Source organism: Symphalangus syndactylus, chromosome 20, assembly GCF_028878055.3.
Source record: "Symphalangus syndactylus isolate Jambi chromosome 20, NHGRI_mSymSyn1-v2.1_pri, whole genome shotgun sequence".
NCBI lineage: Eukaryota > Metazoa > Chordata > Mammalia > Primates > Hylobatidae > Symphalangus > Symphalangus syndactylus.
Genome location: NC_072442.2, coordinates 24,686,254 through 24,710,331, shown reverse-complemented (window position 1 = coordinate 24,710,331; position 24,078 = coordinate 24,686,254). Strand labels below are relative to the sequence as shown.

General features: G+C 43.2%; 1 protein-coding gene across 2 annotated transcripts in view; it reads right to left on the bottom strand.

The window, feature by feature from the left end:
- The window catches only part of SUZ12 (SUZ12 polycomb repressive complex 2 subunit), a 62,879-nt gene extending 39,364 nt beyond the window's left edge, over nucleotides 1–23,515 (bottom strand). The window contains exons 1-4 of one of the 2 annotated variants that reach the window (XM_055258204.2): nucleotides 23,000–23,515; nucleotides 20,180–20,226; nucleotides 20,029–20,093; nucleotides 12,552–12,620 (exon numbers count right to left, since the gene is read on the bottom strand). In XM_055258204.2, the coding sequence (XP_055114179.1) occupies nucleotides 12,552–12,620; nucleotides 20,029–20,093; nucleotides 20,180–20,226; nucleotides 23,000–23,273 (455 nt within the window). In that variant the 5' untranslated portion in view covers nucleotides 23,274–23,515. The remainder of the gene's footprint in view (nucleotides 1–12,551; nucleotides 12,621–20,028; nucleotides 20,094–20,179; nucleotides 20,227–22,999) is intronic. The other variant, XM_055258205.2, reaches the window with a different exon arrangement.
- Nucleotides 23,516–24,078: the final 563 nt, after the last annotated feature.

Genomic DNA, 24,078 nt, shown 5'->3' with positions numbered 1-24,078 from the left:
ATTGAGAATAATACTAACAACACACTGAAAATTAACAAATAACGGCCGGGCGCGGTGGCTCACGCTTGTAATCCCAGCACTTTGGGAGGCCGAGGCGGGCGGATCACGAGGTCAGGAGATCGAGACCACGGTGAAACCCCGTCTCTACTAAAAATACAAAAAATTAGCCGGGCGTGGTGGCGGGCGCCTGTAGTCCCAGCTACTCAGAGAGGCTGAGGCAGGAGAATGGCGTGAACCCAGGAGACGGAGCTTGCAGTGAGCCGAGATTGCGCCACTGCACTCCAGCCTGGGCGACAGAGCGAGACTCCGTCTCAAGAAAAAATAAAAAAAAAAAAAATAAATAAATAAAAAAAAAAAAGAAAATTAACAAATAAAATGATCTTTCACCACAGGTGATTTGAGACAGTTTTAAATGGTACCTTATACCTTACATAGGATAGCCTGTATAACCAGCTTTTTTTTGTTTTGTTTTGTTTTTCTTTGAGACAGAGTCTCACTGTAGCCCAGGCTGGAGTGCAGTGGCGCGATCTCAGCTCACCACAACCTCCGCCACCTGGGTTCAAGCAATTTTCCTGCCTCAGTCTCTGAGTAGCTGGGATTACAGGTGCCCGCCACCATGCCAGGTTAATTTTCCTATTTTTAGTAGAGATGAGGTTTCACCATGTTGGCCAGGCTGGTCTAGAACTCCTGACCTCAGGTGATCCACCCGCCTCGGCCTCCCAGTGCTGAGATTACAGGTATGAGTACTATGCCCAGCCAACCAGCCATTATTATACTAGTGTTTCTTTGTGAGAAAGAATTTTTTTTTTTTTTTTTTTTGAGATGGAGTCTCACTCTGTCACCCAGGCTGGAGTTCAATGGCGTGATCTCGGCTCACTGCAACTTCTCCCTCCCAGGGTTCAAGCCATTCTCCTGCCTCAGCCTCCTGAATAGCTGGGAGTCAGGCACATGCTGCCACACCCAGTTAATTTTTTGTATTTTTTAGTGGAGAGAGGTTTCGTCGTATTGCCCAGGCTGGTCTCAAACTCCTGAGCTCAGGCAATCCACCTGCCTCGGCCTCCCAACGTGCTAGGATTACAGGTGTGAGCCACCATGCCCGGACTTTGAGAAAGAATTCTAAATTTCAGTTAACCAATTTTAAAAGGCAACAGTGGGGCCAGGCACGGTGACTCACACTTATAATCCCAGCACTTTGGGAAGGAGGCAGGGGGATCACTTGAGGTCAGGAGTTGGAGACCAGCCTGGCCAACACGGTGAAACCTTGTCTCTACTAAAAATACAACAAATTAGCCAGGCCGTGGTGGCGGGCACCTGTAATCCCAGCTATTCAGGAGGCTGAGGCAGGAGAATCACTTAAACCTGGGAGGCGGAGGTTGCAGTGAGCCGAGACTGCGTCACTGCACTCCAGCCTGGGCAACAGAGCGAGACCCCGTCTCAAAAAAAAAAAAGTAAACACTCTGATATGTACCTAGAATAAAGTGTACCAATGATCCCTTCCATAGGCGGTTTGTTCCAAGGAAAAGGGCAAAGTTTTCTCTCCCTTCCCTCTCCCCTCTCTTGCGGCTACTTTGTCCACATCTTAATTGGTTAGGCTGGACCAGATGAACGGGAGAAAAAGAAACATGTAAGGGTGGTCAGGACTACTTGGTTTTAGGCCACAAAAAAATCTAGTTTAGATGACCAGAATAAGATATAAGAAACTTAGTTCATCTACGTGATGTGTTCCCTCTTATCTTCTCAGGAAGTAAGACACATGATAACAAGAAATCAGGTAGAGAATTTGAAATTTTGAGATGAAAATTTCAGCATTCCAAGCACAAACATCTGACAGTTCTGATACAGTCTACAGAAAATGATGCTAAGCTAATTCATAAGAGACTAACACTTTGAAATCTAATTCAAGGAAGAACCTCCCATTTTAAGAACAGCCAGATCCCACAGAGGAAGTAGTTTTTATGACAAGAGGAGACCAAGATTAGTGCCTCTAATTTCTATACATGAATCTGCTAGCAGCAGGTATTAAGGCTTCATTTTAAGGGCATGGCAGTATTACCTCAAAACAGGACAAGTCTGATAATCTACTTGGTTTCTATGGTTAGATGTTAGCTATTCAACTTTTGTTATATACATTTTATCCCATGATACGTAAAGCTGAGAAACTCATGTCTACATCAAGTCCAATATTCTGAAATCCAGGATCTCAAAATATAGGGGTTAGATGCACTTTGTAATGAGAAGATAAAGCTGAATGGTGGATGGTATGTGTGTCCATTAATTATAAATGGATCACTCTGCAAAAGTACTGTAAAGAAAACAAAGAAATTACTACAAAACCAAAAATTATACGGGGAATATTTTTACAATTTGTTCTTGAATATTCAAATTTTCAAGAATCAGATATGCTCAAGGGACAACTGATGAGGCACCTTCAAGAGTAAGTATGCAAAAAGAAACGTATAGCCAGGTTCTGAAAAAAGAACAAAAACTCAAGACTGAAAAGATGACAATTTGAAAACAACTTCAAAGTTTATAGTCAAGGCAAAGTGTATTAAAAAAAAGAAAGGGAAAACATCAGCTCTTATTGATGGTGGGAAAGACACACAACCAACAGTCTACAGATTTTACTTATTTATTTATTTTGAGACAGAGTCTCACTTTGTAGCCCAGGCTGGAGTGCAGTGGTGCGATATCTGCTCACTGCAACCTCCGCCTCCTGGGTTCAAGCAATTCTCCTGTCTCAGCCTCCCGAGTAGATGAAATTACAGGTGCATGCCGCCATGCCCGGCTAATTTTTTATTTATTTATTTTTGAGACAGTTTCACTTTGGGAGGCCGAGGTGGGCGATCATGAGGTCAGGAGATTAAGAGCATCCTGGCTAACACGGTGAAACCCCATCTCTACTAAAAATACAAAAAAATTAGCCGGGCGTGATGGCAGGCGCCTGTAGTCCCAGCTATTCAAGAGGCTGAGGCAGGAGAATGGCGAGAACCCAGGAGGTGGAACCTGCAGTGAGTGGAGATCACGCCACTGCACTCCAGCCTGGGCGACAGAGCAAGACTCCGTCTCAAAAAAAAAAAAAAAGGCGAGCCAGGGCCAGGCGCAGTGGCTCACACCTGTAATCCCAGCACTTTGGGAGGCTGAGGCCGGTGGATAACTACTTGAGGTCAAGAATTCGAGACCAGCCTGGCCAACATGGTGAAACTCCATCTCTGCTAAAAATACAAAAACTGGCTGGGGGCAGTGGCTCAAGGCTATAATCCCAGCACTTTGGGAGGCTGAGGCGAGCAGATCACCTGAGGTCAGGAATTTGAGACCAGCCTGCTCTACCCGGTGAAACCCTGTCTCTACTAAAAATGCAAAAAAATTAGCTGGGCGTGGTGGCAGGCGCCTGTAATCCCGGCTACTCGGGAGGCTGAGGCAGGAGAATCGCTTGAACCTGGGAGGCGGAAGTTCCAGTGAGCCGAGATCACGCCACTATGCTCCAGCCTCGGCAAGAAGAGAGAAACTCCGTATCAAAAAAAAAAGAATACGAAAACTATCCGGGTATGGTGGTGCATGTCTGTAATGCCAGCTACTCAGGAAGCTGAGGCAGGAGAATTACATGAACTCAGGAGGTGGAGGTTGCAGTGAGCAGAGATCACACTACCACACTCCAGCCTGGGCAACAAAGCAAGACTCCATCTCGAAGAGAAAAAAAAAAAAAAACCTAGCCAGGTAGTCCCAGCTAATCAAGAGGCCGAGGCGAGAGGATCTCTTCATCCCAGGAGGTTGAGATTGCAGTGAGCCATGATCGTGCCACTGCACTCCAGCCCGGGCAATGGAGCAAGACTCTATCTCAAAAATAATAATAATAATAGTAATAAAATAAGGCCAGGCACGCTGGCACAGGCCTGTAATCCAGCACTTTGGGAGGCCGAGGTGGGTGGATCACTTGAGGTCAGGAATTCAAGACCAGACTGGCTAACATAGTGAAACCCAGTCTCTACCAAAAATACAAACATTAGCTGGGCATGGTGGCACACGCCTGTAATCCCAGCTACCTGGGAGGCTGAGGCATGAGAATCCCCTGAACCTGGGAGGCAGAGGTTGCAGTGATCCTAAATGGCGACATTGCTGGGCCATAGAATTGAGACTGTCTCAAAAAAACAAAAAAAAATATATATATACATGCATGTATATATATATATATACACGTATATATAGAGAGAATAAAATAAATAATTTAAGAATTTAATGACTTTTTTACATACCACAATACTACGCGAGAAGTGCAATAATAGCTGAGGTGGGTAGGGACGGTTTTCTGTGATATCTTGAGGTTCTGAAGTGACCAAAGAGCAGCATCCTGCTCCTGGAACTCAGATTACAATCCTAGCCATCATACATACTGGTCTGATGTTGGAAGAAACAGAACAATGCAGAAACAATAACTATACATATTTAAAAACTGACTGGATGCAGTGGCTTATGCCTGTAATCCCAGCAGTTTGGAAGGTTGAGGCAGGCCGAATCACGAGGTCAGATCGAGACCATCCTGGCCAACATGGTGAAACCCCATCTCTACTAAAATACAAAACATTAGCCAGGCATGGTGGCACACGCCTGTAGTCCCAACTACTCCGGAGGCTGAGGCAGGAAAATCCCTTGAACCCAGGAGGCCAAGGCAGACAGATCACGAGATCAGGAGATTGAGAATATCCTGGCTAGCACGGTGAAACCTCATCTCTACTAAAAAATACAAAAAATTAGCCGGGCGTGATGGTGGGCGCCTGTAGTCCCAGCTACTCAGGAGGCTGAGGCAGGAGAATGGCGTGAACCCGGGAAGGCAGAGCTTGCAGTGAGCCGAGATTGCGCCACTGCACTCCAGCCTGGGCAACAAAGCGAGACTCTGTCTCAAAAAATAATAATAATATATAATTTTAAAAACAACAGGCTGAGTGTAATGGTTCATACTTGTAATCTCAATGCTTTGAGAGGCTGAGACAGGAGGACTGTTTGAGGCCAGGAGTTTGAGACCATCTTAGGCAACATGACAAGAAAATGGATCTCTACTAAAGTTTTTTTTGAGATGTAGTCTTGCTCTGTCGCCCAGGCTGGAGTGCAATGGCGCGATCTCGCCTCCCTGCAACCTCCATCTCCCAGGTTTAAGCGATTCTCCTGCCTCAGCCTCCTGAATAGCTGGGATTACAGGTGCACGACACTCTGCCCAGCTAATTTTTGTATTTTTAGTAGAGATGGGGTTTTACCATGTTGGTCAGGCTGTTCTCAATCTCCTGACCACATGATCCGCCCGCCTCGGCCTCCGAAAGTGCTGGGACTACAGGCATGAGTCACTGTGCCCACAGGCATGAGTCACTGTGCCCGGCTACAAAATTTTAAAAAATCATCCAGGCATGGTATCTTGCGCCTGTGGTCCTAGGCTATTCGGTAGGCTGAGGCAGGAGGATCACTTGAGGCCAGGAGGTCAAGGGTAAAGTGAGTCATGATCACACAATTGCAATCCAGCCTAGGTGATGAAGTGAGACCGTCTCCTAAAAAAACTTTTTTTAATAAAATAAAATAACTGGCGCATGGTAGCATGTGCCTGTAGTACCAGCTACTCAGGAGGCTAAGACAGGAGGGTTACTTGAGCCCAGGAGTTTATGGCTGTAGTTGAGCCATGATCACACCACTGTACTGCCGCCTCAGCGACAGGGAAAATCCTCATCTCTAAAAAGTAAAATAAAAAATAAAGTAAGACAATGGAGCCTGGAGGTTCGAGGATGCAGTAAGCTATGAATCCATCACTGCACTCCCGTGTGGGTGACAGAACCAGACCCCACCTCTTAGAGGAAAAAAAAAAAAAAAAAAGAACAAACGAGTTTCTTAAGACCAACATCCTTAAATTACCTTGAAGACAATGCACTGTCTGGCCCTGGCCATCTGCTCCAGCCTCTTCTCATACCACTCTCCTTGCTCTTTCTACACAGCTACTCTGGCATCAAATGCTGTATACGTAATATTCCCTTTAACTAGAACCACCTATTTGTTCATCCTCCCACCCCATTTTACTTCTGTACACTTCTTTCAAATCTCAGCTTATTTCTTCAGATGGCTTCCCTGATCATCATTATTCCCAAATCTAACACCTCAAATGAAAGAAAGCTGGTTCTCCTGTTTTATACACTCAGTTTTCTTATGCTTTTCTTTCCCAGCACTTATTTCATATTTATTAAATGATTATGTCTTTCTCCCCTAAACACTAAGCTCCATAAAGGCAGGGCCTTCATTCATTTTGTTCACCATTATATACCCGAGGGCTTAGTATAGTGCCTAGGACATTGCACACTATGGAAATGAAACGTACCCCCAAAAATATAAATGCAGGCCTTCTCATTGTAAAAATAAATGCTTAAAAAGGGGGAGGTTTAGAAAAAGAAGATTACTAATTCAAAAGCTTAGGTTGCATCAAAAACAAAAAGTCAGCTGGGCGCAGCGGCTCACGCCTGTAATCTCAGCACTTTGGGAGGCCGACGCGGGCAGAACATGAGGTCAGGAGTTCGAGACCAGCCTGACCAACATGGTGAAACCTTGTCTCTACCAAAAATACAAAAATTAACCAGGAGTGGTGGGGTGTGCCTATAATCCCACCTACTCAGGAGGCTGAGGCAGGAGAATAGCTTGAACCCGGGAGGCGGAGGTTGTAGTGAGCTGAGATGGCGCCTCTGCACTCTTGCCTGGGCAAAAAAGCAAGACTCCGTTTCAAAAATAAATAAATAAATAAATAGTCAAAAAAGACACATTGACTTATCAACCTACTAAAAATAAAAATGAGCTGGACACGGTGCCTCACACCTGTAATCCCAGCACTTTGGGAAGCTGAGGCGGGTGGATCACAAGGTCAGGAGATCGAGACCATCCTGGCCAACATGGTGAAACCCCTTCTCTACTAAAAATACAAAAATTAGCTGGGTGTGGTACCGCGTGCCTATAATCCAGCTACTCGTGAGGCTGAGGCAGGAGAATTGCTTGAACCAAGGAGTTAGAGGTTGCAGTGAGCCGAGATCGAGCCACTGCACTCCAGCCTGGCGACAGGGCGTAACTCAGTCTCAAAAAAAAAAAAAAAAATTGAGGCTGGGCATGGGCATGGGGGCTCATTCCTATAATCTCAGCACATCAGGATGTCGAGGTGGGAGGATCGCTTGAAGATAGGAGTTCAAAACTGGCCTGGGCAAGATGGTGAGACACTGACTCTACAAAAATTCAAAAAATTACTGAGGTGCGACAGTACATGCCTATAGTCCCAGCTACTCAGGAGGCTGAGGCAGGAGGATCCCTTTAGTCCACGAATTCAATCCATCAGTGACCTATCATTGCGCCACTACACTCCAGCCTCAGTGACAAAGCGAGACCTTGTCTCAAAAAATAAAAATAAGGCCAGGCATGGTGGCTAACACCTGTAATCCCAGCAATTTGGGAGGTCGAGGCGGGTGGATCACCTGAGGTCAGGAGTTTGACACCAGCCTGGCCAATAGGTGAAACCCTGTCTCTACTAAAAACAAAACAAAAAAACAAAAATTAGCTGGGTGTGGTGGCAGGTGCCTGTAATCGCAGCTACTGGGGAGGCTGAGGCTCAAGAACTGCTTGAACCTGGGAGGCGGAGGTTGCAGTGAGCCAAGATCATGCCACTATATTCCTGCCTGGGTGACAGAGCAAGACTTTGTCTCAAAAAATAAAAATGAAATAAAAATACATGCTTGAAAATAACCCTAATAAAAGTTCTAATTCAGGTATCTTTTGAGGGGATTTTTCTCCAGCTACTAACAGAAGACCAGGTATAGAAGAGGAATAAGAGCAAGAGAGAAGTGACATTTTGCTTCGTTTGGCCCTTGTAAACACTCAGAAGCAACTCAGATTTAAAACTCTTTTCATGATGCATTTTAGTCCATGGAGATGCACTCGGCACTCAAGAGTTGTTACCAGAGAATTCCAACATTGGGGATAGGCACGGTGGCACACGCCTGTAATCCCAGCACTTTGGGAGGCCACAGAAGGCGGTTCACTTGAGATCAGGAGTTCAAAATCACCCTGACCAACATGGTGAAACCCTGTCTCTACTAAAAATACAAAAATTAGCTGGGCATGGTGGCTGATGCCTGTAATCCCAGCTACTCAGGAGGCTGAGGCATGAGAATTGCTTGAACCTGGGAAGAGGAGGTTGCAGTAAGCCGAGATCGCGCTACTGCACTCCAGCCTCAGCGACAAAGCTACATTCCATCTCAAAAAAACAGCAACAAAAAAAAGGTAATTCCAAAATTGGCAGGACAGCATAAGAACCCCTAGAATCCTGTTAGCATATACAACTACACAAAGGCAAGAGATTTATTCTAATCGGCCATAGTGCCTGGTCAAAATCCATGAAAAACTCAAAACTGGAGTACCAGAAACAAGAGCTGGAAAGGATATAAGGCACTATATCAGACCTTCTGTAAAGAAAATAAAGGCCAGGCGTGGTGGCTCACACCTGTAATCCCAGAACTTTGGGAAGCCAATCTGAAAGGATCACTTGAGGCCAGGAGTTTGAGACCAGCCTGGGCAACATAGCAAGATCCTGCCTCTACAAAAATTTCAAAATTAGCCAGGCATGGTGGCATGCGCCTGTAGTCCCAGCTATTCAGGAGGCTAAGATGGTTTGAGGCCAGGAGTTAGAGACTGCAGTGAGCAGCCACTTGCGCTCCAGCCTGGGCAACAGAGCAAGACCCTGTCTCTTAGGAAAAGAAGGCTAGGTGCAGTGGCTCACGCCTGTAATTGCAACACTTTGAGAGGCCAAGGTGGAAGGATCACTTGAGGTCAGCAGTTTGACACCAGCCTGGCCAACATGCTGAAACCCTGTCTCTACTAAAAATACAAAAATTAGTTGGATGTGGTAGGGCATGCATATAATCCCAGCTACTAGGGAGGCTGCAGCAGGAGACTCTCTTGAACCTGGGGGACAGAGGTTGCAGTGAGCTGAGATCACGTCACTACACTCCAGCCTGGGCGACAGTGTGAGACTCTGTCTCAAAAAAAAAAAAAAAAAAAAAAAAAAGGCCGGGCGCGGTGGCTAACGCCTGTAATCCCAGCCCATGTTTTTCTATCAGCTCCTTCCACTAACAAGTTTGTGCAAGTGACTTAAGACAACTGTAGGTCTAAAATATAAAAGACCCTGAAACACCAACTTCTTTTGAACAGATAATGCTCATATCTTGGTTTGGTTTATAAATTACTAAAAACGTCATAATCAACTCAGGCATTTATTTGACTGAACTAACTTTTGGGCTATACTACTATGGTATTGTTATCTTGATACCCCTTGAACTTTGAGGAATGAAATATATTGGGCTCAGGAGCAGACATACTGTAACTTTGGCAGTGCGAAAAGAACGTGAATTCTAGTGGAAGACTCCCAGACTAGACCTGTACAGATCCGGGACCCAGTCAAACTGAAATAGTACAAAGAATGTAAATGGAGGAGAGATACTTTTGTGTATGATTTAAGATATTAACTTCTACTAACTAACGTTATGGACCAACAAAGATTTATCATCTTTTTTCTGTTTTTTGAGACACAGTCACACTCTTGCCCAGGCTGGAAGTGCAGTAGCACAATCTTAGCTCACTGCAACCTCTGCCTCCCGGGTTCAAGGGATTCTCCTGATTCAGTCACCCAAGTAGCTGGAATTACAGGTGTACACCACCTCACCTGGCTGATTTTTGTATTTTTTGTAGAGAAAGGGTTTTGCCCTGTTGGCCAGGGCACTCTCAAATTCCTAGCCTCAAGTGATCCACCCACCTCAGCCACCAAAGTGCTGGGATTATAGGTGTGGGCCACCATGCTGGGCCTGTGTTATCTTTTAAGAATTTGACAATAGATTTTAGAAGCAAATATTTATACTGCTGGCATCATATACTGGTGTTTAGGGTCCTTCTTACAACCCTGTGTGATAGGTTTAGGAGAAAAATAAGATTACCTTAATTTGAAGTAAGAAATAGATTAAAGGAGGCTGGGTGCAGTGGCTCACGCCTGTAATTCTAGCACTCTGGGAGGCTAAGGTGGGCAGATCACCTGAGGTCAGGAGTTCAAGAAAAAATTAGCTGGGTGTGATGGCAGGCGCCTGTAATCCCTGCTACTTGGGAGGCTGAGGCAGGAGAACCCGGGAGGCAGAGGTTGCAGTGAGCGGAGATCACGCCATTGCACTCCAGCCTGCGCAACAAGAGCAAACCTCTGTTTCTAAATAAATAAATAAATAAATAAATACAAAAATTGGCCAGGCTTGGTGGCTCACACCTGTAATCCCGGCACTTTGGGAGGCCAACGCAGGCGGATCACTTGAGGTCAGGAGCTCAAGACCAGCCTGGCCAACATGGTGAAACTGTTTCTACTAAAAATACAAAATTGGCTGGGTGTGGTGGTGCACGTCTGTATTCCCAGCTATTCAGGAGGCTGAGACAGGTGAATCACTTGAGTCTGGGAGGTGGAGGCTGCAGAGAGCCAAGATCGCACCACTGCTCTCCAGCCTCAGCAAGAGGGAGACTTGGTCTCAACAACAAAAAAAAAAAAGGCTGGGTGTGGTGGCAGGCGCCTGTAATCCTAGGTAATTGGGAGGCTGAGGCAGGAGAATTGCTTGAATCCAGGAGGTGGCAGTTGCAGTGAGCTGAGATAGCACCACTGCATGACTCCACCTCAAAAAAAAGAAATAGATTAAAGAAAGTTAATAATGTAGGGTCTTAGCGGTAAACTTAAAATGACACACTTTCTTAATTCATCTTAGTGCCTCTGGGAGCAATATTGAGACATTCTTAAGAATCTTGAGAGGCTGAAATGGCCAACTCACTAGTCCTAGCTAGACCCTAAAGACTGAAGAAGTTCTCTTCCAAAACTACCAGCAGGAATTTATGTAACCCTCTGATGTTAATCTTTGAGTTGCTATTGAACCCACCGGGTCAAAAGGAACAAAATTACTGGGGAAACAATTGTTCAGAGAGAATTGAATAGTATGTATCTCCCACACACTCTTACTTAGGGAAGCTCTGTAATTTCAAACCCAATGTCACAATGAGATAGTAATAGGGTTTAGTAGTGAAGGTAAACCTTGATGAGGAAGATGAAGAAAAGGGTCAAGTGTTCTTGTTGTTGGTTCATGCTTCCTTCTCACTTGAACCCTGAAATGACTATAGGGCAAACTTTTAACGTGGTCAGGAGAAAAGCAGCAGGGAGGTCAGACCAGGATCTTACTACAGTCTGTATTTTAAGTAAAAAAGGCCCTGAGGATCCCAAGAGCTCTGTCTAGGGTGACCAGACAAGAATCTGGAATATAAATTCTAGTAAAGAAAAATGTGCGTGCACTGGGAACATTCTCAGATCTATCTTATAGGGTCCTCCCTGGGCATTAACAGATATAACAGGTAACAATTCAGGATCTCAGCTTCTAGAATGGACTATCACAGTTTATTTACAAGTCAGGATTGCCTAGACATGGAAATATAAATTATACTTCAACCCCACAAGATTGCAGGATATAAAATAAAAAATATCATTTTACAATTCAAGTAAAAAAATCACTTAATTCCAAAGCCAAACTTAAAATATAAGTGACTGAAAAAAAAGGAAGTCTTTTACCAGTCAACAGAACAATGGGAAAACAATGAGATGCATAAATGATGCATCATTAAGTGTATATCCTATCTAAATTCGTAAGCTGTGATTTAAAACTAGGAGGAAAAGAAAAATGCATTGTGACAAATTTTCCAACTCTATTTTTTCAAAAATCTAATATTTTTAGTTCTGCATTCTCTCTAAAGGTAGTTAATGAATCAACAAACACCACCAGAGCTGCTGTTTCTCTTTAGAATATTCAATTTTATATCAAAAATATCAAAAAATAAACAGTTTACATATCAAAAAATAAATAGAAGCATACTATCTAGAGTAGACAGGTATTAGACTAATCAGAACATTTAGGGATTCGTTCTAGGTATATATTTGATAGTGTACAATTAGTAGATTCTGTCCAAATGTTCAAGTTTCTGAAACTATGTGAGAAACATATTTAAAATATGAAATAAAAGTTATGAATATGTTGCCTGACAGATTTAAATGAGAAGAAAAAGATGGAAAAAAAGAGAACCCCTCTCATATTTGAGAGTAACTTATAAGATACGTGATATTGTAAAGTCCCCGCCACAGTACCTAGCACATATACCATAAATGTGAGTATCCCTCTTTAAATGAGGTGGTAGAGTTAAGACCAACGGCAGAAGTCAGAGGTTTCACTCAAAATGGAAGAAACTGATAATAAAGATCAACAATAATAAATACAACTACACTGGAGGTATTCAAGCCACAGCTTAAGTATTCTCTGCCAGGAATGCTACAGAAATTAATTCCTGACTTGGGTGTGAGTTTGGACCAAACTGACCTCTAAGATTCCTTCTAACTCCTTATATCAAGGTGATCACTAGGAAAATGATCACTGTAATTTTTCCTCTTTCCTAAAGTATATCACTTAATGTAAACTGATAGGTTATCTTACCTATGAGATTCTTGCTCTCCTTTCATTTTCTCTACTTTTGATAACATATCATCAACTTTAAATGTTTTCCTGGAAGAAACAGATAAACAAAATAATCACTTCTCAACTGGGAAAAAGAAACAAATTATACTTTATTGTCACTCTAATAGGCAAGATGGAAATCAGATTTTGATTATTTTTAGTAAGATAAATTATGGATGATTAGCCATAACAATGAATACTATGGAGACAGTGTATAATACAGCACACAAGCCTTCAAGCCCCATCTAAAACGCTAACTTGTTTTCATTAAATCTTTTAACCAATTATTCCCAAACCAGTGATTTCTCCTTACCCATGGTACTTGGTTTATATTTATTTTGACACTTCGTTTTCATTGTTTCCTACATGTAAAACTCATGTAAATATTTTATTTCTCCTACTAGATTATACACTCCTGAAGGGCAGTAATTGCTGTTCTTCAAGGAAAGCTATGCAGTGCTGGCATAGTGCCTTATACTTGGTAGGTATTCAAGTATCTGTTGAATTAAGTCAAACAAATATAAATTATGTGTATTCTGAAACACTTAATATGTCTACTAAGCAACACAACAAATATGTACTAGCACCATCACATAAAAAAAGAAATATTCTATAAAATATATTTGAAGTTCATAAGGTATCCTCAAAGATTATCAGAAAAGCCTAAAGCTCAATGATATGTCACATTAAAGAGATGGTTGTTGACATCATGAAACAATTTTGAAGTTAGGGAACGATCTATCAAATCGTAATAAAATTATTAGCTTTTAACTTGACAAATTTAAGAGAAAAGTTATTTCCCAAAAAATAGAAACTTAAGTATAACTTCTCAAAGCAATTAAAGAATGAATGGATTGTAAAACAAGCCTCATCTTAGTTCTTAAGGTGGTCTATGATATGTTCTAGAGATAGAGTCTAAAAATCTATACCCATATATAATTTAATTAGAAAAAACGTTTCTTTTTATACTCATATAGTCCCTTGCTCTTTAGGACTTGAAAAGCCAAATGTATTCCACATCAATTTATTACTTCACAATGCTTGAATGCAGACACCAAAAATTACGAATAATCTCATTCCTCAAAAAGAGATTTTTTTTTTTTGAGATGGAGTTTCACTCTTGTTGCCCAGGCTGGAGTACAATGGCGTGATCTCGGCTCACTGCAACCTCCACCTCCCGGGTTCAGGCAATTCTCCTGTCTCAGCCTCCCGAGTAGCTGGGATTACAGGTGTGCACCACCATGCCCGGCTAATTTTTGCATTTTTAGTAGAGACAGGGTTTCACCATGTTGGTCAGGCTGGTCTTGAACTCCTGACCTCAGGTGATCTATCCACCCCTGCCTCCCAAAGTGCTGGGATTAAAGGTGTGAGCCACCATGCCTGGCCAAAAAAGAGCTATTTATTGTATTCAACTACTGTAAAAATTATCAGTAGAGAAATGTTATGTAAATATATTACAGTAAAATACTGATATTAGAGCAGAATTGATACAATCTATATTTCAAGTGAATGAGAAGAGCCTCCATAGCGAAGATCTTAAGAGAAAAAAAGCTTCTCTCTTTACCTTTAGAGTTACTGAAAACTTCAATATTAAAGTTTCATCCAATAGAGTACAGTAAGAAGTGCTTTCTGAAGGATGGCAATATATTTTCAATCTCCACAGATAAGAGAGAAAAAAGAAGAAAAATACAGGACTCTTGTAGGCTAGTGGCAAAGAGCTATTCAGTATAAATACTGAAAGTTACTATTGAGGAGGGCCATGAAATTACTGAAAACTTTTCAGAATAATGTTTATGTAATGATTAAGAAATTCTGTCTGCAGAAAAAGACTGTAAGTTCTAAGGTTCAACTCTTCTACCTTTACGAAGTTGTATACAGGAGAAGTGAATAGAATTGAATATTAACAACCACTTGAAACAGATAAGATCACAAAAGCAACTCAGCCTTCTCTAGGAAAAAAACAAAACAAACCTCATAAGCAACTATATAAAAGCCGCTCCTCCCCCAACACCAAGTATTTCTGTTCTTTAGAAAGGTAATGTTACTGTAGGTCAGATTTAAAGAAGGAAATAATTATCAAAAGGTCATCGAAAAGGAGAATATTTAAAAATTCAAGAAATTTCACAAAATTTTCTCGGGAGACTTCAGAAACAGCTTACACGAAATCGAGCAAAATGGATTCAATAAAAGATGCCCTTCTCATGACCTATATTTCTACTTTGTTGGGACAGTGTTGGCCTATAGAAGTTGAATACTTCTAGAAAGAGTAAAGCACAAGCTGACTTTAATAAATATACCAGAATTAATATCACGACTGAGAGTATGACTTTAAAGGGAGTGATATGCTTATTCCAACAACGGATATTATGTTGTTGTAATAGTAAAAAAGGAGTTCTGAAAACATTTTGAGAAAAGACGACAATCACTGGGCTAAATCTGCCACCTTCCAAAGTCACCAACTACGTTGAAAACAACAGCATATGAGTTGTGCTTTAATTTCTTAATAATTAGTCCTAATAAGTCATATATATAAGATCAGGCATCTAATAAGATGATTAAACGATTCCCATACTTTTTTTTTTTTGAGACACGGTCTCCCTCTACTGCCCAGGCTAGAGTGCACCGGCACATTCATAGCAACCTTCGAACTTCTAGGCTCAAGTGATCCTCCTGCCTCAGCCTCCTGAGTATTTGGGACTACAGTCATGAGCCACCACGCCCAGCAAATTTTTTAAAATTTTTTGTAGATACAGGGTCTCGCTATGTTGCCAGGGCTGACCTATAACTCTTGCCTTTAAATGTAAACTTGTTCACTTGATACGCTCAAATAAACATAATCTTGCACCTAGGACAAAAAACTTGCATTCATAATTACGTATGGTTAAGTACTAAATGTTACACAAGCGATCCTCCCAACTCAGTCTCCCAAAATGCTGAAATTACAGGTCTGAAACACCATGCCTAGCCTATTCCTATCCATTTCTGTAGGAACTAAAGTAGGTGGGACTTAAATGTTTCTTGGCTGGCAGATTGCTTAAAAATTCCCCAAAGACTTTTTTTTTTTTTTTTAACCTAAAGGGCAATAATTAAGAAAATCAGTTTTTACTTAACCAAGCTTTTAAAATTATCTCTACCCATGCAGACAACAGAAACATATCCTGCAATGGGACAAATTAATAAACATGACGGGAAAATGGAACTTAGATTTTAAATGTGTACTTTTTAGCAGGACACGGTGGTTTACGCCTGTAATCCCAGCACTTTGGGAGTCCGAGGCGGGCAGATCACCTGAGGTCGGGAGTTCGAGACCAGCCTGACCAACATGGAGAAACCCCGTCTCTCCTAAAAATACAAAATTAGCCGGGCATGGTGGCGCATGCCTGTAATCCCAGCTACTCAGGAGGCTGAGGCAGGAGAATCACTTGAACCCAGGAGGCGGAAGTGGCAGTGAGCCAAGATTGCACCATTGCACTCCAGCCTGGGCAACAAGAGCGAAACTCCATCTCAAAAAATAATAATAATAAAATAAATGCGTACTTTTTAATCTATGAATGCAAACTTATTTTATAATAATTTAATCACTTTGCAAATTCAGATCAGGTTGCATCCTAGACAGCAACTCAACTGACCTTCCATATTAAAAATGCTTTGATGGCCAGGCACGGTGGCTCACGACTGTAATCCCAGTACTTTGGGAGGCCATGACAGGCGGATCATGAAGTCAGGAGTTTGAGACCAGCCTGACCAACATGGTGAAACCCTGTCTCTACTAAAAATACAAAAATTAGCTGGGCGTAGTGGCGCACGCCTGTAATCCCAGCTACTCAGGAGGCTAGGAAGAATTGCGTGAACTTGGGAGGTGAAGATTGAGTGAGCCGAAATTGCGCCACGGCAGTCCAGCCTGGACGACAGAGTGAGTCTCTGTCTCAAAAAAAAAAAAAAAAAAGCTTTGATGAAACAAAACAGTTAGTCGAATTCTACTAGTTTTATAGAATAAATCAAAGGTGGGGAAACTATGGACCTGGACCATGGTCAAATCTGGCCTATCACCTGTTTTTGTACAGCCCGGAAGGTAAGAATGGTTTTTATAGACAAATATTAGCAATTGATTTGATTATAGAAAACACTAACTCTGAACCCCAATTAAGCTAAGTGTTATCTCCCCTACCCTCACAAAAATAAAATTCTCATTTCTCATTAGTAGGCCTGTATTACAAAATGTTCAATCTTATATTGTTGTATTTTTATCAACAAACAATTTACAGATTGACATTCTGGACTGAGATTTTAAACAATTGTAAATTTTTTCTTTCTTTTTATATTAAGTACCTACATAATATCCTCAATTTTGCATCCTGGCCGCAAAGCCTAAAATAATTACTATTTACTGCTCCTTTACAAAAAAAGCATGCTGAATGCTGGCAAAAATCAAATAATGGAGTAGACAGGTAAGGGGTGGACAAAACTAATTCTGTAACCTAATTCATCACCTCCTTTCTAGTCACTTAGGTGCTCAGCAATTTTCACCTATTAAATGCAATGCAAACTTGCTCGTGCACGCTCTCTATTCAGAAACATTGCCAAAAGACAAATAATTCACACTTCAATCCTTTAAAATACAAGTAGATTTACAAAACTCAACTATGTCTTGCTATAGAAATGTGATACCTACTTAATAAACAGTAGCAGTCCACCAAAGAGCTTAGTTTTTTTTTCTGAGACGGAGTCTCGCTCTGTCGCCCAGGCTGGAGTGCAGTGGCGCGATCTCAGCTCACTGCAAGCTCTGCCTCCCGGGTTCACGCTATTCTCCTGCCTCAGCCTCCTGAGTAGCTGGGACTACAGGCGCCCGCCACCACGCCCCGCTAATTTTGTTTTTGTATTTTTAGTAGAGACGGGGTTTCACCGTGTTAGACAGGATGGTCTCGATCTCCTGACCTCGTGATCCGTCTGTCTCGGCCTCCCAAAGTGCTGGGATTACAGGTGTGAGCCACCGCGCCCGGCCTCTTAGTTTCAAACTCTATCCAGATAACTTGATGGTTTTACTAAAACTATAATGACAATACCAAATGCTTAACAGAATTCTAGCCTTTAAATGTAAACTTGTTCACCTGATACGCTCAAATAAATATAATCTCGCACCTAGGACAAAAAACTTGCATTGATAATTACGTATGGTTAAGTACTAAATGTTACACAGCAAAAATAAGCTGTCTCCCACCTCCAGACCCCACTTTAAAATCTAATGATTAAGACTTCATTGTTTTTAAACAACCTTCATCCTATTGATTTCAAAAGTGTTTCCTTTTCACTAAGACCACCACCAAGGCCGGGCGCTGTGGCTCAGGTCTGTAATCCCAGCACTTCGGGAGGCCGAGGTGGGTGGATCACCTGAGGTCAGGAGTTCAAGACCAGCCTGGCCAAAATGGTAAAACCCCGACTTGATGAAAAATACAAAAAATTAGCCAGGCGTGGTGGTGGGCACCTGTAATCTCAGCTACCTGGGAGGCTGAGACAGGATAATCCCTTGAACCTGGGAGGTGGAGGTTGTAGTGAGCCAAGATTGCGCCATTGCACTCCAACCTGGGCAACAAGAGTGAAACTCTGCCTCAAAAGAAAAAAAAAAAAAAAAAAACACCAAAGATATAAAATGAGACTTTCTGAACCTACCATTATAGGAGCTAATTCAAATTACACATAAATTAACTTAAATTTTATGTAACAAATATAGTTACCCTGAACCCTTTAGTAAATATTTAAATCCTCAACTTCTATCAAACTTGAAAATAACCAGCGGAGGCCAGGCGCAGTGGCTCACGCCTGTCATCTCAGCACTTTGGGAGGCCAAGGAGGGAAGATCATGAAGTCAGGAGTTTGAGACCAGCTTGGCCAACATAGTGAAACCCCATCTCTACTAAAAATACAAAAAATTAGCTGGGTGTGGTGGCTGAAGCCTATAATTCCAGCTACTCGGGAGGCTGAGGCAGGAGAATTGCCCGAACCCGGGAAGCAGAGGTTGCAGTGAGCCAAGATCGTACCACCGCACTCCAGCCTGGGCGACAAGAGCAAAACTCCATCTCAAAAAAAAAGAAAAAGAAGGCCAGGCTGGGCATGGTGGCTCATTCCTGTAATGCCAGCACTTTGGGAGGCCAAGGCAGGCGGATCATGACGTCAGGAGATCGAGACCATCCTGGCTAACACAGAGAAACCCCATCTCTACTAAAAATACAAAAAATTAGCCGAGCATGGTGGCACGTGCCTATAGTCCAAGCTACTCGGGAGGCTGAAGCAGGAGAAATCTCTTGAATCTGGGAGGCAGAGGTTGCAGTGAGCCGAGATTGAGCCACTGCACTCCAGCCTGGGAGACAGAGCGAGACTCCGTTTCAGGAAAAAAAAAAAAAAAAGGGCCAGGCGCGGTGGCTCATGCCTGTAATCCTAGCACTTTAGGAGGCCGAGGCGGGTGGATCACCTGAGGTCAGGAGTTCAAGACCAGCCTGGCCAACATGGGGAAACCCCGTCTCTACTAAAAATACAAAACTTAGCCAGGTGTGGTGGCAGGCGCCTGTAATCCCAGCTACTTGGGAAGCTGAGGCAGGAGAATCGTTTAAACCCAGGAGGCAGAGGTTGCAGTGAGCCAAGATTGCACCATTACACTCCAGCCTGGGGGACAAGAGTGAGACTTCTCTCAAAACAAAAAAAAAAAACCAAAAAAAAAAACTCAGGAGGCTGAGGCAGGAGAATGGCATGAACCCGGGAGGCGGAGCTTGCAGTGAGCTGAGATCGCACCACTGCACTCCAACCTGGACAACAGAGACTCTGTCTCAAAAAAACAAACAAACAAACAAACAAAAAAGAGAAATAACCCATGACACAGAGTAAAAATATAATCAGTAAAATCACTTTATTCACTTCACTACTAAATCAGTTTTTTTTTTCTTTGAGGTAGAGTCTCGCTCTGTTGCCCAGGCTGGAGTGCAACGGTGCAATCTCGGCTCACTGCAACCTTCGCCTCCCGGGCTCAAGCAGTTCTCCTGCCTCAGCCTCCCAAGTAACTGGGATTACAGGCACACACCACCATGCTCGGCTAATTTTTGTTTTAGTAGAGAAGGGGTTTTGCCATGTTGGCCAAACTGGTCTCGAACTCCTGACCTCAAGTGATCCACCCAACTTGGCCTCCCAAAGTGCTGGGATTATAGGTGTGAGCTACCACACCCAGCCTCATTTCTATATTAGAGGAAAGAAAAAAAAAAAGCTAATAACAATCTGAGACTTACAAAGATCATACTATTGAAAACCACTGTGCAACCAATTCAACCAGTCACTCTCTCACTTCAGTTTTCATATTAAATCTTTAGTTAGAAATAGTACTTATTTTTGTTCGTTTTAATTTTGAGAAATAGTACTTTAAAATAAAACTAACATGGTTTGATCAGCTTGAAATAAGATTCATAAAATGTACCTTTTGATGTTTGTTCTGGAGTTTCGATGAGACATATAAGTAAGAGTTCTGTGCAAAAATATTGGCTACAAAAAGAGTTTTAAAAATGTTAAAATTGAATACAGATGCAGTTAGAGAGCAATAATATTGATGAATTTTGTTGACTACTTACTGCTATGAGATTCCGAGTTCGAAGAAATCTATAGATCTGTGTTGGCTCTAGGTAATAGGAAACAAAATCCAAACATGATCTAAACTTACTTGTCAGAAAAATATCAACCGAGACTATGTTATAATCAATATAAACTTATCATCTGCTATGGAAATCATGCACTAAATATTTATATCGCACTAAATATTTACATCAAGAAAGTCAGTATGCACAGTAAGATCAAAAGGTATTCAATCAATGGCATCAATTTCACAAAGTTCATCTACACTTTTTATACTGAAAGTCCTCTACAATATTTTTCTTAAGCCTTTCTAAGATAGTTATTGTTACCGAGCAGAACTAGAGAAGTAGTTGTACTCATTTAACTTAGCTAATTTAAACTATTTATAACCGATTTTCTTCCAAAAAGCAGCTGTAATAGGTAGCTGGAGTCAACAAAAGAACTATTGATTGATGCCAAACAAGATGAAAATTTCACTTTTTAAATGGTCACTTGAAAAATTTGTAGTCAGCCGGCCAGGCGCGGTGGCTCATGCCTGTATTCCCAGCACTTTGGGAGGCCGAGGCCAGCAGATCACCTGAGGTCGGGAGTTTGAGACCAGCCTGACCAACATGGAGAAACCCCGTCTCCACTAAAAATACAAAAATAGCCAGGCGTAGTGGCGCATGCCTGTAATCCCAGCTACTTGGGAGGCTGAGGCAGGAGAATCACTTGAACCTGGGAGGCGGAGGTTGCCGTGAGCCAAGATCGCATCATTGCACTCCAGCCTGGGCAACAAAGAGCGAAACTCCGTCTCAAAAAAAAAAAAAAAAAAAAAAATTGTAGTCAGCCAAAACAGAAGCCTAATACATCCTAATACAGATATGATGACATCCTAATACAGATCCAGACATTCCTAATACAGGTATGATGGAAGTCAGTCAAGATTTTTGTTTTTCTTTTTTTGAAAAGGGGTCTATTGATAGGTTGCCCAGGCTGGTCTCAAACTCCTGGGCTCAATAGATCCTCCTGCCTCAGCCTCCAGAGTAGCTAGGATTACAGGTGGGACCCACTGCACTCAAAAGTCAGTCAATATTGAAATAAATCTCGGACACAAACTGCAGCAAAAATTCTCAATAAATATTCCTAATTATGAAGTTGTATCTATTTTATTCAATGTAAATATTACCTCAATACATTTTTTACACAATTGACAGATTCACAAAACAGTCTTTCTAACGCTTAAAATGAGTTGAATTAAATTTCAAATTAGTTAAAATGTAATTTGTTACACAGGACTTAAGTCGATGAAAAATACATACATATACCATCATATCAGTTACATTAATGATCTATTAGTATCACGTTAGGTCATTATACAGCAGTATCAGAATAAACCAAATAGGAATAACTATGTGAATAATTACATTCAAGTACTTAAACTTTCCAGTAAACAACTTCAAGTTGTTTTATGACCACATCTAGCTCTTAATGACACTTAACTTCCCTGAGGTCGACTCATCAGAACGCAAATAGTTAAAACTTTCTTGGAGGATGTGTCTTCTCTTAACATTCAGAAAGAACTTTTAAAATTTCCACCTAAATCTTCAATTGGTTAGTTTTATTTTAAATTAACTAAAGGGAGATGAGATACTTTAGAAGGGGTACAAACAAGTATCATTATTGTCACCACTGCCCTTCAGTTCTCCATCCTATTTCCAATTAAAGCCTCTCCAGATATTTCAAAGTATATTAAGAAATATAATATGTGAATAATGTGAATCTCTCTGAAGCTGGTCCAATATTCGTTTCGACAAAAACTGAAATTCCTTCTATTAAGTTCCAATTAGAATTTCATGAAGCACTAATGAGAGAGAATGAAGGAAGGGTATTAAACAACGTAATACGTCTTTCTAAGCACAGCTGATACCATGCCCTTAACATATGCCACAGTGAAATTGTAAATAAGGACACTGGGCGGTAGAGCTAAGTTTATTCAAGTTTCTGTAAGATTATTTAGCTATTAAAGATCATCCAAATTATAACACACAAAAGCAAAAAGGGAAACCAATCAGGATATAACATTCCTTAAAGAACAATCAGGATTATTTATAGTCATGATGTTTTTAATAAATTCTATTGTTTGTTTCCAGACACCTTACTCTCCTTTCCAAATAAGTCAGTTTCACCTTCCAGACAGACCTTAGAAACAGAAATTGACGTAAGAAAATGTTCTGTAAGCCGAGTATAAAAAGCAGAATTCCGGGGTCGTCTCCAGAGAAGATGCTTGACCACTCTCTGGCTCAGTTTACATATCCACAAAATGGGTGGATAGATTTGAAGGGTTTTAAGCATCCAAAGCACCAAGATAGCGCGAAGGCATTTCAGACTAAGGACAATTTCTTCGGTTCCACTGCACTCATCCCTTCACAGGCTTCATTTTGCCCCTCAAAAGCTACAACCTAAACCCCTGTATTTCTAGAGTCCGAAAGGCATGAAAGAAAACCAGAACCAGTCTCGGGATGTGACTGCGGCTCAGTTCAACTGCTACCTCCTCATCGAAAAGCCGCCTGCTCTGAACGTGGGGCCCCACTCCCGAGCCTCCTGCGTCAATCTTGGGGGAGTCAAGAACCTACCCAGACCCTCTTTTCCAGCTCTCCCATGGCCCTAGACTCCGGATCCCCTGGAAACGTAATCTCCGAAAGGGGGACATCCCCTCAATTCCTCCCTCCACTACCACACAAGTGGACTCCCACGGAGGAAGGGGGCCCAGCAGAGTGTCCCATCCCCGGTGTTGGCAGAGTGGGTCTTCCTGCCCTCAAAGCCTCGCACACACTCACTCTCAAAGGCCTGGAGGAAAAGCTCGTGGTCAGCCTGGACGTGCTCCATTTTCGGCTTCTTCACCGGTAACACCGCGGCCCCCGCCGCTGCCGCCGCGGAGGAGGAGGAGGAGGCCGAGTAACTGCCGCCGCCTCCACAGCCCCCGCCGCCGGATTTGCCGCCCGAAGCCGTCGCCGCCGCCACCGCCGCCGAACCCCCGAAGCCGCCTCCCCCGGACCCCGCGCTGGGCCCCGAGCCGCCCCCTCCCCCACCGCCGTGCTTCTGAGGCGCCATCGCGGTTCCTGCCTCCTCCCCCCGCCAGCTACCCGCCGGGCGGCCCCGGAGAGTAAGCGCCTGCAATACCAACCGCTCGCCCCAGCAGGCTCCGGCGGACCGAGGGGGGAAGGAGGAGAGAGGGGAGGAGAGGGGAAGGGAAGGGAGGAGGAGAGGAGGGAAGGAGGGAGGAAAAAAAAAGTGTCTCCTCAGCCCCGCTCCGCTTCGGAGGCCGCTCACCCTACCCTGGCCTCGCTCCGCCCACTTCCCCCGCCCGGCGCTCTGATTGGCCGGCGGGAGCGCGCGCCGCCGGGCCGCCCAGCCCGTTGGCCCGCGGATTCCCCCGTCAGTCACGCGGAGGCGCTTCTCGCGGAGGCGCGGCTTGGTTGGCCCGTGCGCGCTGCCGATCGCGGGCCCGGCCGCCTCTTTGAACTGAATTCGCGGGAAAATTAGGGGTCGGAGCGGCCTTCCTGCTGGCCCCGGTGCATTGTGGGGAGAGAAGGACCCAGCGAGCGGTTTAGGGAGCCGTTTCTCGCCTTCTGAGCGTCGTCAGTCACCGCCCCCAGGGGGTTAGAGGACCCCCCCCCCCCGAAGAGAAGCAGGCCTCGTAGGAACTGGTAGCGAGGGGCCTGTTAAATGAACTGAGATCTTTTACAGATCAGCGAGTCTCTAACTTCCCAAGAAGGGACCTGCCTGGGGGGTTGGTGTGACCCTGGTCGGGGTCGCTTCTCAGTTGAGGAGCTCCCGGGGCGGGGATCGCATCCCCTGTCCCCTCGACACCACGTGCCCCAAGCCATCCATGGCCTAATCCCACCCTGCACAGCCT